This window comes from Parus major, chromosome 13 (genome assembly GCF_001522545.3).
Source record: "Parus major isolate Abel chromosome 13, Parus_major1.1, whole genome shotgun sequence".
NCBI classification, from domain to species: Eukaryota; Metazoa; Chordata; class Aves; order Passeriformes; family Paridae; genus Parus; species Parus major.
In genome coordinates this window covers 13,153,423-13,166,940 of record NC_031782.1, presented here as the reverse complement: position 1 = coordinate 13,166,940, position 13,518 = coordinate 13,153,423, and the positions used below count along the sequence as shown (strand labels likewise).

Genomic DNA, 13,518 nt, shown 5'->3' with positions numbered 1-13,518 from the left:
GACAGACACACTTTACCACCTGCATATCCAAAAATATCTATGGATTTCAGCAGAAATATAAAACTTCAAGCATAACAGTCTCCTTGACAGTAAGACAAGAAGCCACTTTCCACAAGTGCCCTCTCTCCCCTCATCTGCATTTCAGATTATGCTGTATGTTAATTTACAACCTGGAGTCATAAGAAATTTAAGATAGTCCGTACGAAAATGTTTTTAAGTGGAACAGAAGGAAGTTAAATGATAAGAAATCACAGTTTGCCCTCTTATGCAACAGGGTCTACAGCATCCTTTAGCTGCTCACTCTGCTAAAAGATTTCCTTTGGTTCTTTCCTGGGGAGGTTTGTGGCTGCCAAAGACCAAGTGCAGAACCAAACCACAGAACTCTCTTCTTGGAGCTGCTGACTACAGAAAAATCCCTTTCAGTAAAAAGGCTGCAGAAAGGTAAAGACTGTGCAGAGATTTAGCCCAGCCTCACCTTCACCCTCTGTCTTGAAAGCTGAAGTGATAAAGGCCTTTGAGAGCCATCATCTCTGTAAGACATTCTCTTACAAGAACAAACAATAAATTACTTTAGTCATCCTCTTGCATATGAACAAGATGAATTTAAGCCAAACAATTTGGCTTTATATTTTTTTCCCAGGAATATTGCAGAGCATTAAGTAAATTATTCTGCAGGACTAAATGTAGTAAACATATGAGGTACAATACATCTTGTTTTTAAAAAAAGTATATTTGCTATTCACTGATGCTACCAATAACTTTGAGTCTGTTTCCTTGCTAAGTAGTCTTATGACCTCCAGAGACATAGATTTTAATTCCTGTTTTGAAAACAGTACCATAAATGTGTCCAGGAGCTTAATTTATTTAATCGTTTGTGGAAATTTACTGTGCATTTCTGGAACAGCATTTTTTGATATGTGACCATAACTCCTCTCTTGCAGCACATTATTTCCATCACCTGAGGAGGATCTAAGGTAAATCTTTATCATTTTGAGCCATTTATTTGTTTGCAGATCCCTGGTGCAAACACAACAAGCCTTTCCCATGCCTGACAAATATACTAAGAACTGTATTTTCTCTACTATAGGAAATGGCCACTCCCTCTTTTTATTTGAATAAAATACCCAGTTGCCCAGAGAAGCTGTGGTTCCCTCCCATGGAAATTTCCAAGGCCAGGCTTGATGGAGTCTGAGCAACCTGGAGTGGTGGAAGGTGTCCCTGCCCATGGCAGGGGGCTTGGAACAAGATGATTTTGATGTCCCCTCCAAACCAAACCATTCTATGAAAAGGATTATCGACTTCACCTGCTCCAACTATAGCTTAAAAAACGAGGATTAAAAAAACATGATGCTGGGATAATTAAAATAATTAAAATTAAATTAAATTAGAATTCAAAACAATGATATAATAAGAAAAATCATAATTTTCTGGTAAAAATTTAATCTAAATTAAATCCCTTTCTCCACTACTCCACAGGTGAGCAAATGGATACTTTAAATTCAATAACTGAATCAGTACTATTAAACAATTAAACATTTGTATATTTGTATATTTTAAAACATGTTACATTCATAAGAAATTAACTCATAATTCTAGGTTTCTTTATTCTGTCAAGTCATTCTGTTTATTCCAAGTTCTTCCTTTGCCTTCTTATTCTACAGATCATCATCACATCTTAAAATGCCAAAGTTTCTGTTTTATAAATATCACACCTGTATGGTTAAGAGGATAAGTTGCCACACTTTTGAAATAGTTTTTAAGATATACTTCATTAAAGTGGATACTGAGATCCTCAGGAGTCAAAGAGATACTGGAGAAAAAACAGGTAAATTCTATTCCATTATGCTTTTGCAAGCTGTAGACATGAGAAAAGAGAGAGATCAACACAAAATTCACTCTAAACCAATAATTTAGAGGAATTTTGTTGACAAGGACTGTTCTGCTCATGTAGTGATGGCCACAAAAAACACCACAGCAAACCCCGTGTGGGATAGATACACTGTAATATAGTTATGCTGTTAAAAAAGTGGAGGAAGAAGATGGATTTAAGAGACTGAAATGAAGATGGAGGAGTTTGTCATGCAATAACAGCTTATAAGAGTTACAAACCCAACATATAAACATAAAAAGCAAAGCTGACATATTTGATAACCACAAAGACAGCTTATTCCAAATATACTCCCAATTACAGTCATTCTGCATTCCACAAAACACAAAAACAAGTTCAGGGAAGTGCAGTATTGCACCATCATCTCGGTTTTTGTGTTGCCAGCCTCCCCCTTTGCCTGGGTGAACACCTTTGGGAAGAGAAGGCGCTTTGTCCTCTCCCAGCACTTCCCACTGCCGCGACACAGGAACAGCAGCTTCTCGTGCTCCGGGGAGCACCGTGCAAGCTCAAGGTTTTCTCTGAGGGTGAATTCTACAAATCCTGCTGAATCTCAGCTGTGTGGCACCAGCTCTCAAAACCAGGCAGCTGTGGGCAGTGGCCTCTTTCAAACAGACCTTGACATGGTAGAGCAGCACCTCCTTTGCGTGGTGTGCGGCAGCTGCCCCAGAACCGCCACGGCACCGTAACAAAAGCGTCATTACGCTTTGCTAATAGGAAAAACAAGCACAAAGGTTCATTTTACTTCAGAAATGGTAAAGAAACGGGCAAACACGGATGAGAGATTGTTGCACTGAGTCAACAAGAGAGACTCACATAACTGAAGTACTGAAGACATCTAAACCCACAATCTGTTGTGTACACAGTGATTCCAGAGAGCAAATAACATTTCATTTTTCTGTGCTTTGTTCTGGTGGAATTGTCCACATTTGAGCAATCCTAAATACTTGCACAGGATTTTAGTCCATATATAACACTAGGTAATATATATTTCCAAGTCCATCAAACTTAATGTTCTTTCTTCTAATTAGACTTCTGCTGGATCTGTAGGCAGTCTTATAAACCACTTTAACCTTATTTTAATTTTTCATTATGAAAATTGTAAGTATTCATTAACTTTGGAAGACATGGCATTACAGCTGTGATATATCATTCCTCATATTATTAACAACCTACTTTATAACTTCAGTGCTTGAAGCACAGACTGGTAATAATGCCTTATGAGCTTTATTTTTGTAAGAATTTAGAAACAAACTTAATAGAAGCACACACAGTTGCCCAGTCATACACAAAATTTTATTTGCTGTAATGACTTTAATATTAGTGTCAAAATATATTTGCAGCAAGTTTAGCAGACATGCTAGGTACTAAACCTAAAACCCCCAAAAAGAGAAACTATGTGACTAATACTACTTTTTCTACCTCTTTAACTCTTTGGTAAGATTACTTAAGAAAGAATAAAGTCCAGATTATCACTTTTTGTGTAGTAAACTTTTAGCATATTGTAAATAATTTTAGTCAAAGTTAATAATTTCCCCACAGAGACTAAGTACCATTTTAGCTTTTTTTCAATATCATTCAAACACTTATCTCAGGGACAGAAAAACTTCAAAAGAAAATCAGATATTGCTATGAAGTCAAATTAACTACCATCTATAAAAAATGTAAAAAAATATTATTATATTTATAATATTTAATATATCCTAATAAACTGCCATCCTTAAAACACAGTACTCTACTGGAAGTAATTTTAAAACGTGAATATACAGTTCCAGACCAGCTACCACAGAGTGGCCATTTGCTTGAAGGAATAACATTTATGCAATTTGCTCTACATGATGGTCTTTTTTTTTTTTTTTTTAATTATCTAACATTTTGCTTCTGGTCTAAGTAGCAAAACCTAAAATACTGATAATTTTTACTTCAGTATTTAAACAAACAGAGTTGATTAATGTATTTGAGAAGACAAAGTTGTACTGAACTGAGTCATCTGCAACTGAGTCTTTACCACTTCACATAATGAAATGTGATTATGAATATCAATTTCATAATCAAAATTTCCACTTGTTTCCACAGACAGCAGACAACTTGCTCACTTCTAGGTAAAAAATGACCATGGGCTACTCTTTGGTTTTCACATGGAATAGTGCAAAAATACAGCTGATGTTAGGCAGCTGCTCAAATTTCCTTAGTATTAGACATTTCGTTATGTTTTACCATGGTGGAACTGCAAATCAAAACCCCTCAGCTGTTGTACCCCTTGTACAACAAAATTTCTAAAGGTTTAGGTGAGCCATGAATACTTTGGGAAAAAAAGAAGAAACATGGCAAACTACCAAGATTCCAAACTTAAGAGTGGATAAATGAGGCAATAAGGAAAGAAGGAATATCAGACTGATGGATAGGTGGCTAAAAGATGTCTAACAATACTAGGATTGGCAAGGCATACCTGGGCTCAGAACATGGACAGAAGGAGGAATGCTAGGAATAAAGCAGATAGTTTTATACTGGTAAATTCTTCCAAGCAAATTGGCTTTTTTAAGAATCTTGTGTGGCAATCAACAAAAGATCAAGACTCAACATTCAAAATTACACTGGACAAAGTACACTGAAGAGACATTTCAGCACTGATGATCAAACTGTTCTTCTCTTGCAATCTTCTTCAAACACCTCCCTTACTCTGTGGAAGTAGTGATTGTCATAAGGAACACACTTGGCTCTCTTAAGGAAAACAGCCCAGCAGCAGCATCAAAAGCAATTGTAGCTACACATAAGCAAGAAAACAGGAACTGCCTTCACTGCTCTGTCAAGAACAGTTTCAAGTGTAAATTCAGTTTGTAACATCCAGGTTTTGACTAAAATTTAGAGGAAAAGTATAGGTTGTAACTACTGTATTTTCCATAACATTTCCTTAGGTGAGTGTTTATTTCTCCATTTTCTGGACTTGCTCCAGAAATTCAGCTAAATTCAGCTAAAATGAGATTTCTTTACTTTTCACTGCATTATGAAATAGCCACTGTTTTTTTGAGCTTTCTGCATCCATTTTAACAAGGTTCTATCACACACACAAACATCTGAGCCCCACTCCACCTCCCATATTAGCAGCAGCATCCCTCAGAGAGGCTTTGCTCCAAACAGTTTTAAAAAGATATCCTTTCATTCTGAATTAAACAGGATGTAGAGATTGTCACCAGTGGAGGAGCAGGAATCACAAACAGCTATAACCCAACTATTCTAAGAAAATGTAAGCAAGTAATTACAAATAAAACTGCTTACATCCATGCAACTTGTTTGGCAACAGCAGCATAGCATAAGGAAAGCTGCTACAATTCATAACAGCATCTTGTAATAAAACAGCTTTATGTATCCCTCTCAAACTGTTTAGTGCTCAAATCTCATCAGATGGCTGAGTAAGCATTACACTTTGGGACAGTAAATCTCTGTTTCCAATATGGTCTACATTCACAGACATGTACTTTTGCATTCACTGTAGTCTCTTCCAGCTAAGAACTCATATGAGGGGAAAAAAAAAAAAGGCAATATATAAATATATCTGCATGCTATTTTGTCTAATCAGCTATCTAGTTTCTGAAACCATTTTGGAATCTTAAAAAATCAGCACCTCAATAGGAACTGACTGCTACCACCAAAAGTTAATTTGAAGTTGGATTTACGAACATGAAGTAAGTCCCCTTTATACAAGACACTGCCTCTTCAACCTGTCTTTATCCACATCACTGAGGCATATAGGGCATTGCCATGGCGTATTTAGCTTCCATTAGAGACAAACTAAAAGGTAGGAAAGGGTTTAGAAACCACCACCGAGTCAAAATTCATGCAGAAGATGACATTACACAGGCAGATACTTGATGAGCTCTATTTAGATTGACAGTTCACAGAACACACAACTGACTTAAGAGCAGCACCTAATTAAATCTGTACAGAAAAACAGTGGCTACTATGGGTGTTCCAATAACACAGAAAAGAGCATCACCAGACCCAATGGCTAAAACTGAAGCCAGCTTCCAAAACCCAGAAAGAAGCTGGCATCTGCTTTTAACATGGAGTCTGCATGCCCACAGTCACAGCCCATCAGTGGAAATCATGGATTTTCGGTTTACTGATGTTTCCAGAACTACAGAATGTGCTTAATTCATGCAAAGATTACTGGGATCAATGTAGAAATAATCTGATGAAAGTTAATGAGCAGCCCAATAGCAGGCCAAGGAAGATAACTGCAGATCCTCTGACCTAGAACTCTGAATCCAGAGACAAATAATATAAAACAAACAGAATAAATTCTGGGTCCTGCTTACCCTATTATACTTCCTTATCATTTTGTTTTTCTACTGATTTATAGGTTTTAAATGAATTGGTCATCAGCACTCGGACTCTACTCCAAAACCCTCAAGGTTCTGTAAGGAAGACAATGAGCTTTGGGTGCTGTTTTTATTTGTTTGAAACTTTCCTTATGTTTTTCTTACTATGTGACATGTGTGCATTTGGGTCCAGCCAAAATATTTTAAAAGCATCTAGAAATCACATAATACATTGGAGGTATTAGGAGAATGAACAGGGAGGACAGAGGAAATATAAACAGAGCAATCATCACCACGGATCAACCAGTTGTTCACAGACTCTAGAATTTAGTCCTCAGTAGAAAGACATTTCAAAAGAACATGGGGAAAAAAAATAAAGCAGAAAAGACAATTAGAGTAAACAAAAACACACAAAAATGTGGTCCCAATGCATCTGAGCTGAAAACTGACTCATGCATTGGAGCAGTGAATACCCTCTGGTGCTTAACCTATCTTCCACACATTCCACTAAGATAAAAATATCTAATCCTTATTTTTCCTGAAGATGTAGTCCTTAAAAACATGTGGCATTGGAGAGTTCAACAGCGTATATTCCAAAATAAATGCTGTTTAAGTATGTTAAATATTTGCTGAACTCCATTTTATTTAAATAATTCTTTCTTCCTGTATTATGAGAAAAGAGGGAGAGAAGAAAAATGGCCCAATTGTTCTTTACCAGGACACAAGCTTTAGAGAGCTTCCCAAGCTCACAGAAACAAAGCAATATTCACTAGAGCAAATTCAGGACTAGGTATAAAACCTCGTTTTCTGGAACTGCCTAGGATGCAGGGACAGAGATGCTCAATTCAAATCCAGATAAAATGTAAAAGCTTTTAAAACCTGGCATTTCAGTGTTAATAGGTATATTAGAAAAGAATCTAAGTACCTCCATCATTTTAACACTCAAAAGTAATCAGTCTCCTTTCCAGACACTTCTTGCTGAAAAACCAGATCTTAAAAATTATGAGTTGAATTGTAGATCCTTTGGGAGACAAGAAGATTTAGAAGGTGGAACAAATTTGTAAGATCTGCTCAATGTTAGCCATTTTCATTCTTAGAATTAATCAGAAAATATTTTAATTTAAAATATCTTTTTTAATAAATAAAACTATTATTTCATCCCCATGGAGTGTATTATTTTTGTTTACAGTAGATTTTAATATGAGAAAGAGCATCCACAGATGTGTGTGAACAAACTTCTCAGAAGAGTGTGTGCTCACATGTGTATGAGAAAATGGAGAAGGGTTTATAGGATCAAAAATTATTATTTTCAGTATCCAAAGTCTTAAAAGTCTATTACATAGCAGAGTAAAGGGATGAGAGGGAAAAAACCACAAAGGAAAGGTTTTGTTCAACGCTCAGTCAGATCCCAGCACTACAAGACGAGCAAACACGGCTTTGGTTGAAGCACAAGATCTTTCTGCTTGATAGAAATTTGAAACTATGAAATACAGAAAGCATATTTCCTATTAATTTTGAAGCTCTTCTGAAAAGGTATTTGCATGAAAATGGTTACTAAGCCTATTTTAGGGTAGACCTGAGGTTTCTAATTTTTTTCTTTTATTCAGTGTGTGCTTACTACATGGTGATAAGATCTAGTTTTTTGTAAGTTATCCTTTTATATGTGGTTTACACAATGTGCATGTACCTTTGCAAATGGTTTAAAAATATAGAACCTAGTTTAACTTAATCATCAAGTAGTAAGGAGTCCAGTAGAGAAGCAGTAAAAATAGAAGTTCTTTTTGAAAGCTAAATAAAGGAGCAAAAAAGGGGAAAAAAGGGAGCATAAGTCTATATATACTTATATATTTGCATCAGAAATCCCTGAATTCTGAGTCTCTAATTTAAACTGTAAACAAATGCTGATTTTTAATAATGATCAGTTGTGAGAAACTGCCAAGAATAAAAAGTTATTCCCTGAGACAAACTGTGTGTACAGAGAATTCTCATATTATGTCTAGCTGTTGTTTATTCTACAAATACATATTAATATTAGAACAGTGTTGTGTTTGCCAGCACTGGTGTTATTAGTTATTACTGGAGTTCTCAGCAGCACCACAGCTGCTCAACAGGTCCAGCAGGTGAGGAGGGATGAAGATGAATCTTTGTTCAGCTCAGACTCTCAATGGTCAGTCAGGAGCTCTGAGCACACAACCACAACCCTCACAAGGGATGGAGATATAAAATGGTGAAATGCCAAGGAAATAGGAGGGATGGGGAACATGCAGGAAGTGAAAAAGAAGAGATTATCACAACTGATTTAAATTACCATTTGCAAACCAGAGAGTGCTGCTCAGAAAGAAAAAAAAATCAAAACAAAAAAAACACACAAAAACCCTAAACCCCCAAACATTACAAAACAAAACAAACAAAAAAAAAAAAATCCACAAAATACTGAGAGAAAACAATTTTGCATATTTAAAAGAAAGTACCCTAAAGACTGAAACTCAATCCCATGATGCCTCCCTGAAAATCCACTTCTAAATCCATTTTCTTCTGGTTTTTATTGTGACTCAGATGTAATATACACAAAGTTTTGGTTTAATTCCTGTTTATCAGATCATCTTGCTATTACAGCTCAAAAGAGCTCTTGACTGACACTAGAGTATAAATCAGAGGAGGAATGTTAGGTTTGGGCTCAACTTTCTTACCTTTTCTTTTCTTAAAAGCATACAGACAGAAGGGTGCTCTAAAGGTTTGTACTTTTATTTATTTCCTAGTCTAGCAATGCTGCTACATTGCTCCATTATTAACAACTTCAACATAGATGAAAGCACAGATGAAAAGTGCTTTCATGTTTTTAAATCACTTAAAGAACCTTATCATCTTTTATGATTTGGGGAGGGAAAGGGTAAGGGAGGGAGGTTTCACTCAGCATCTTTCCTTTATTAAATAAGGTACACAAATTATAATTTTTTTTGTTTCTCAATAAGACCATGCTTTCTAGACAGGAGAAATGGAAGGCAGTTGTCCCACCCTAATAAGTATTCTACACTGGGATTGTGTTTCCTTCAGGTCACCATTAAAAATAAGTAAGCCTTGATTCAGGAGAAGTGAAAGTTCCACATGTACTGGCTAGAAGAGGAAAGTTGCCTTTTCCCACACAATCCACTCTACATCTGATTCCATGTTGAGGAATCTGCCACCTTGCCTCTACCTCCAATTTCCTTTGATTATGTAACTGTACAGATGTAACAAAAACCAGCAGATTGCAGAATGCCACTCAAAAGCCATGCATGACAAAGGAAAACTAAGGATGTCCTCTCACTCTAGACAGAATACAAGAAAAAAGTTTTATTTAATGTCTTTAATCCAAATCTATGTATCAAAACATTTCATTTTCAGAAGGTCAGAGGTCCTGGAGAGAAGTATTAAAAGTGTAATTGCCAAAACTCAGTTGGATTTGGAAGGGATACATTAATTTTAACAGAAGGGTTGAGGATGACTCAGGTTTGATGACAAGATGATCAAAGATCTCATCTTGTTACCATTGGGAATATGAGCAGTGAGAGAAAGTCTGGTCAGCCCGAGCACCTGGAAGAGCAGCTGTGGTCTCTAAGCAGCAGCCCATCAGTCACTGTGAACAGTGAAAACCTTCCTGCAGGTCAGAACAACCTTCACCCCTCTCAGGAAAACACTAAAACAACCCAGCAAGAACTGTTTCAGACTTCTGAGCTCTGAATAAGTTTTTGTTATTAGCATTTCACTGACAAACCATGATAAGCAAAACCAGAATGAGTTCAACTTTGTCTTAAAAGACTTTCCAAACCCAGTAATGTACAACAGGCAGCAGCTCAAAACAGCTGTGAGCAGCTCCAGTGCCATGGTCAAACCAAATATTTTACAGTAAGTCAAAAATATTTCACTTTTCTAATAGAAGAGACAAAATACTTAAGAAAATATCTGCAATTCCTTAAAAAAAAAAAGTTTTTTTCTAATAGAAGAACAAAGAATCTTTAAAGACTATTTATTTTAAGCATGTTTATTTCCCACAGAATTTAATCCCATCATAACACCCACTCAAAGTTAGAAGAAATTTAGATGTATAAATTCCTGGATGTCTGCAGCTGGAAACTGAATGCACAAGATGTAATGAATGTAATTTCCTACTGTATGAACCACATTTTTATCCATCTAATGTTAATATAGAAAGTGAGAACATCTACCAAATCTTAATCTAGATCTGCCTGTCACATTATCTCAAATTTCATGTCAGTAAAACTGTTCAATCAGAAAGATGTCCAGCTTTCAAATGCAAAGAATCATCATACAGACCTATTTTTCTAAAAAAATTGCTTTCTAAACTTAACAAAAGCAGGAAAATAAGGAGTTGCTGCTCATTATCTTACAAAAAAATTACTTTGGCTCTCTAAAATAAACACTGTTTATTAGACACAACAACACAGACTAGTAAGGGAAAAATAACAATAAAAAAATATCTGAGTGATTCAATTCAGTTGCCAACAGTTTGTACTCCTCTTTGTAAAGAGGGCAGAGAAGAACACATTAAGAGCAGGGGTAGGATGAACAGTTGTCAAATCAGTAATCAAGAGAAAAAGACCAGATTAAAAAAAAAAATAATTATGGAATGCTGAATAATGACCTGCAAACTAAAATGAGGCACTTGAGCTGAAGCATCAATCATCCTGATAGGGAAAAGTAATATTTAGATGACTCCTGTACAGTAAAGTAGAACAAACTGCAGTGAAAATGGCTCCAGCAGCTCAGACCTTCAAAGTGCATTTTGATTCTTTATCTTAGCTAAACACCTCTAAGCAAGGAAAGACCCTCCAAGAGCAGAGATTACCCCAGAAAACAGACCAAGAACAATGCAAACACTCCCACATGTCTGTAGACAAAAATGAGAGAAAAAAGGGATTAGAAAAGGGCTCAATTATTGACACTGATTATTAGATAGTTTGATTTAAAGGTGAAGATGGACACTGACTGCTGTCAGAATGGTTCAAAGAAGATGTGGGACACGGTATCAGGTGTAAGAAATGACATTCCACTGAAGGATTTCCACAAGTGTGAACACTTCCCATTCCCCAAGCCACAACATTAGAAATGTGTTGCAGAGAACTCTCACACAAGCACATCTACAAACCAGCAGAGTTTCTGCATTTAAATTATGGTACTTTTAGATTATGTACTAGATGATTTACCTTCCACTGAGAGGGGCACAAAACCTATACATTTGTCCATCAAACCTGTCTGTATCTTAGTTGGTATGAATCATATCTGAGTCTTCAACTGACAGTAAACCAGGGCTTTTAATTCATATGCCATATCTAATGGTTGATTGAATGCCAATTTAACTTGGCTATTTGGATAAGAAACCAGATGATTAAACACAGTTCCTATGAAGCAATGTTTACTAATGGTTTCAGCATGAGGTTTAGAAGTTCTTGAGAGAAGCAAATGCCCAAATGAGAAAAAACTCAGTCTGTACAGTAGGTTACAGGTTTTTCATGTAAAAACATTTACATTTTGAATTCATTAATCCATTGGACATAGCAATGACCACTTTATAAAATAAGAGATTAATTCCCCTAGCTTACAAGTTCAAAGAGGCAGGTTATTTCAAATATTAGTTGCAGGCTGTAATGCTCAATTACAGATAAATACAAAAGAAATTAGATGGGTTTCCTCCTTTCAGTTTTTATGAGGTCAGGGTTGAGCAATATGGGTGAGCAGTGACAAAATGCAGTAGAGGAACCAGCACTCCCATTCCCACACTTCAGTAATGCAGCATTTAAGAACAGGAAAGGAATTCCAAGGCAACTGATGAACGATGAGTGTATGTTTGCCATATGGGTTTTTACCATAACAGTGTTCTAGTTGTCTTTTCAGTACAGATTCTGTGTTAAAGAAAGACACATTTAGGTGAAAATGTCATCATTTCCAAAATTAACCTAGATAATAGGATACCAAGTTATCTCATTGGCTAAGCCCAAGATCTGTGCAAAAGATATCCTCTGGTTAAGGGTCATGGCATCTGTGTCTACCAGATGTTTTGATCAGTGAATCTTGGTTTGCCTCATTTACAAATTGTGGATTTCAAAAGTGAAAGAACTCTGAGAAAAAAACTTTCTAATTTAGCACAAAGCAGTGGAAATAATGGGAAGATAATATCCATTCTCCTAGAGCTCTTTCATTAAAACTTCTAGCACAGAGATGCTGTAACAAGGAACAGACTGTCCACCGAGGATTATGGTAAAAGAAACCATTTCTGACTTTAAACATACCTTGTCTTGGGAACTCATCCGACTCCCTGTGCACCAGGTCAGACACTCGATTCCCATAGTGCATCCTGGTGTCGTGATCATACGCCTTGAGTGTCTCACTGGAGCTGTAGGACTTCTGGGTGGGCACCCTGCAGTCCTCACTGTCCAGCGAGGAGCTCGTGTAGCGGCACTGCTTCCCACAGCGGCCCCGCGTCAGCGAGCGGTGCCTCCTGTCCTTTATGTCCATTCTTCTGAGCCACGCACGCTGCTTCCACAAGAGCCACTCTTCTATTTGGGGTCACTCACTGTCACCTAACAACATGAAAGGATGACAAAAGAGTAAGTAATGCTGCCACTGCATTTTGTTTTATTCTACTTTCCCTGACTTGTCCTTGAAGAACAATGTGGCACGGATCGTGAAGAAAGGGAAGGCCCACATGATGCATCCTCTAGAAATTGAAATAATTGACCTGAATGGGTGGGGAGAAAAAAATTAAATGCTGTAAGATAATTGCATTCTATCTAAATTATCGTATCATTAAAGAGTTTAAAAAAAAATGATAAAACCACTGTTATCTTTTGATTTTCGAATGAACTCTGGTAACAACGCAGAACTGACAGAACAGAATTTGTTTCTGTTATGCAACAGAAGAAAAGTAGACTCAAACCAGCTTTAATTATTTCCATTCTTCCTGCAGGAGGGCTTCCAATTAAGACTGAAGCATGCAGGAGAGTTCCAAAGAGGAGATTATTCCTATTCAGTGTTAATGCATTACCGACCTTTGACGTGTTCTCAAGCAGCAGCAGCTGATTTCCTTGTCCCTGGTTAACATCAGTCCAAGGCCCTGCTCTGAAGGTGGACAAGGTCTGTCTAGAGGTCCATCCCACCCCTGACACTCCTGCATGGCTGTGTCTGAGCACACTTTGGCTGCTCTGGTGCACCCCAGAACGGGACAGAATGAGCTCCTTCACCACCCCTCAAGATGACCAGTTTATCCAACTCTGCACTTGGAGCTCTTGAAAACTGTCTAAATCTCTTCTTGTTCAA

At 36.9% G+C, this 13,518-nt stretch overlaps 1 protein-coding gene across 10 annotated transcripts in view; it reads right to left on the bottom strand.

Moving 5' to 3' along the window:
- Window positions 1-12,777, bottom strand: part of TENM2 (teneurin transmembrane protein 2) — a 478,752-nt gene extending 465,975 nt beyond the window's left edge. For all 10 annotated transcript variants that reach the window (XM_033517641.1, XM_033517643.1, XM_033517644.1 and 7 more), the window contains exon 1: window positions 12,492-12,777. In XM_033517641.1, the coding sequence (XP_033373532.1) occupies window positions 12,492-12,717 (226 nt within the window). In that variant the 5' untranslated portion in view covers window positions 12,718-12,777. The remainder of the gene's footprint in view (window positions 1-12,491) is intronic.
- Between the last annotated feature and the right edge of the window lie 741 nt (window positions 12,778-13,518).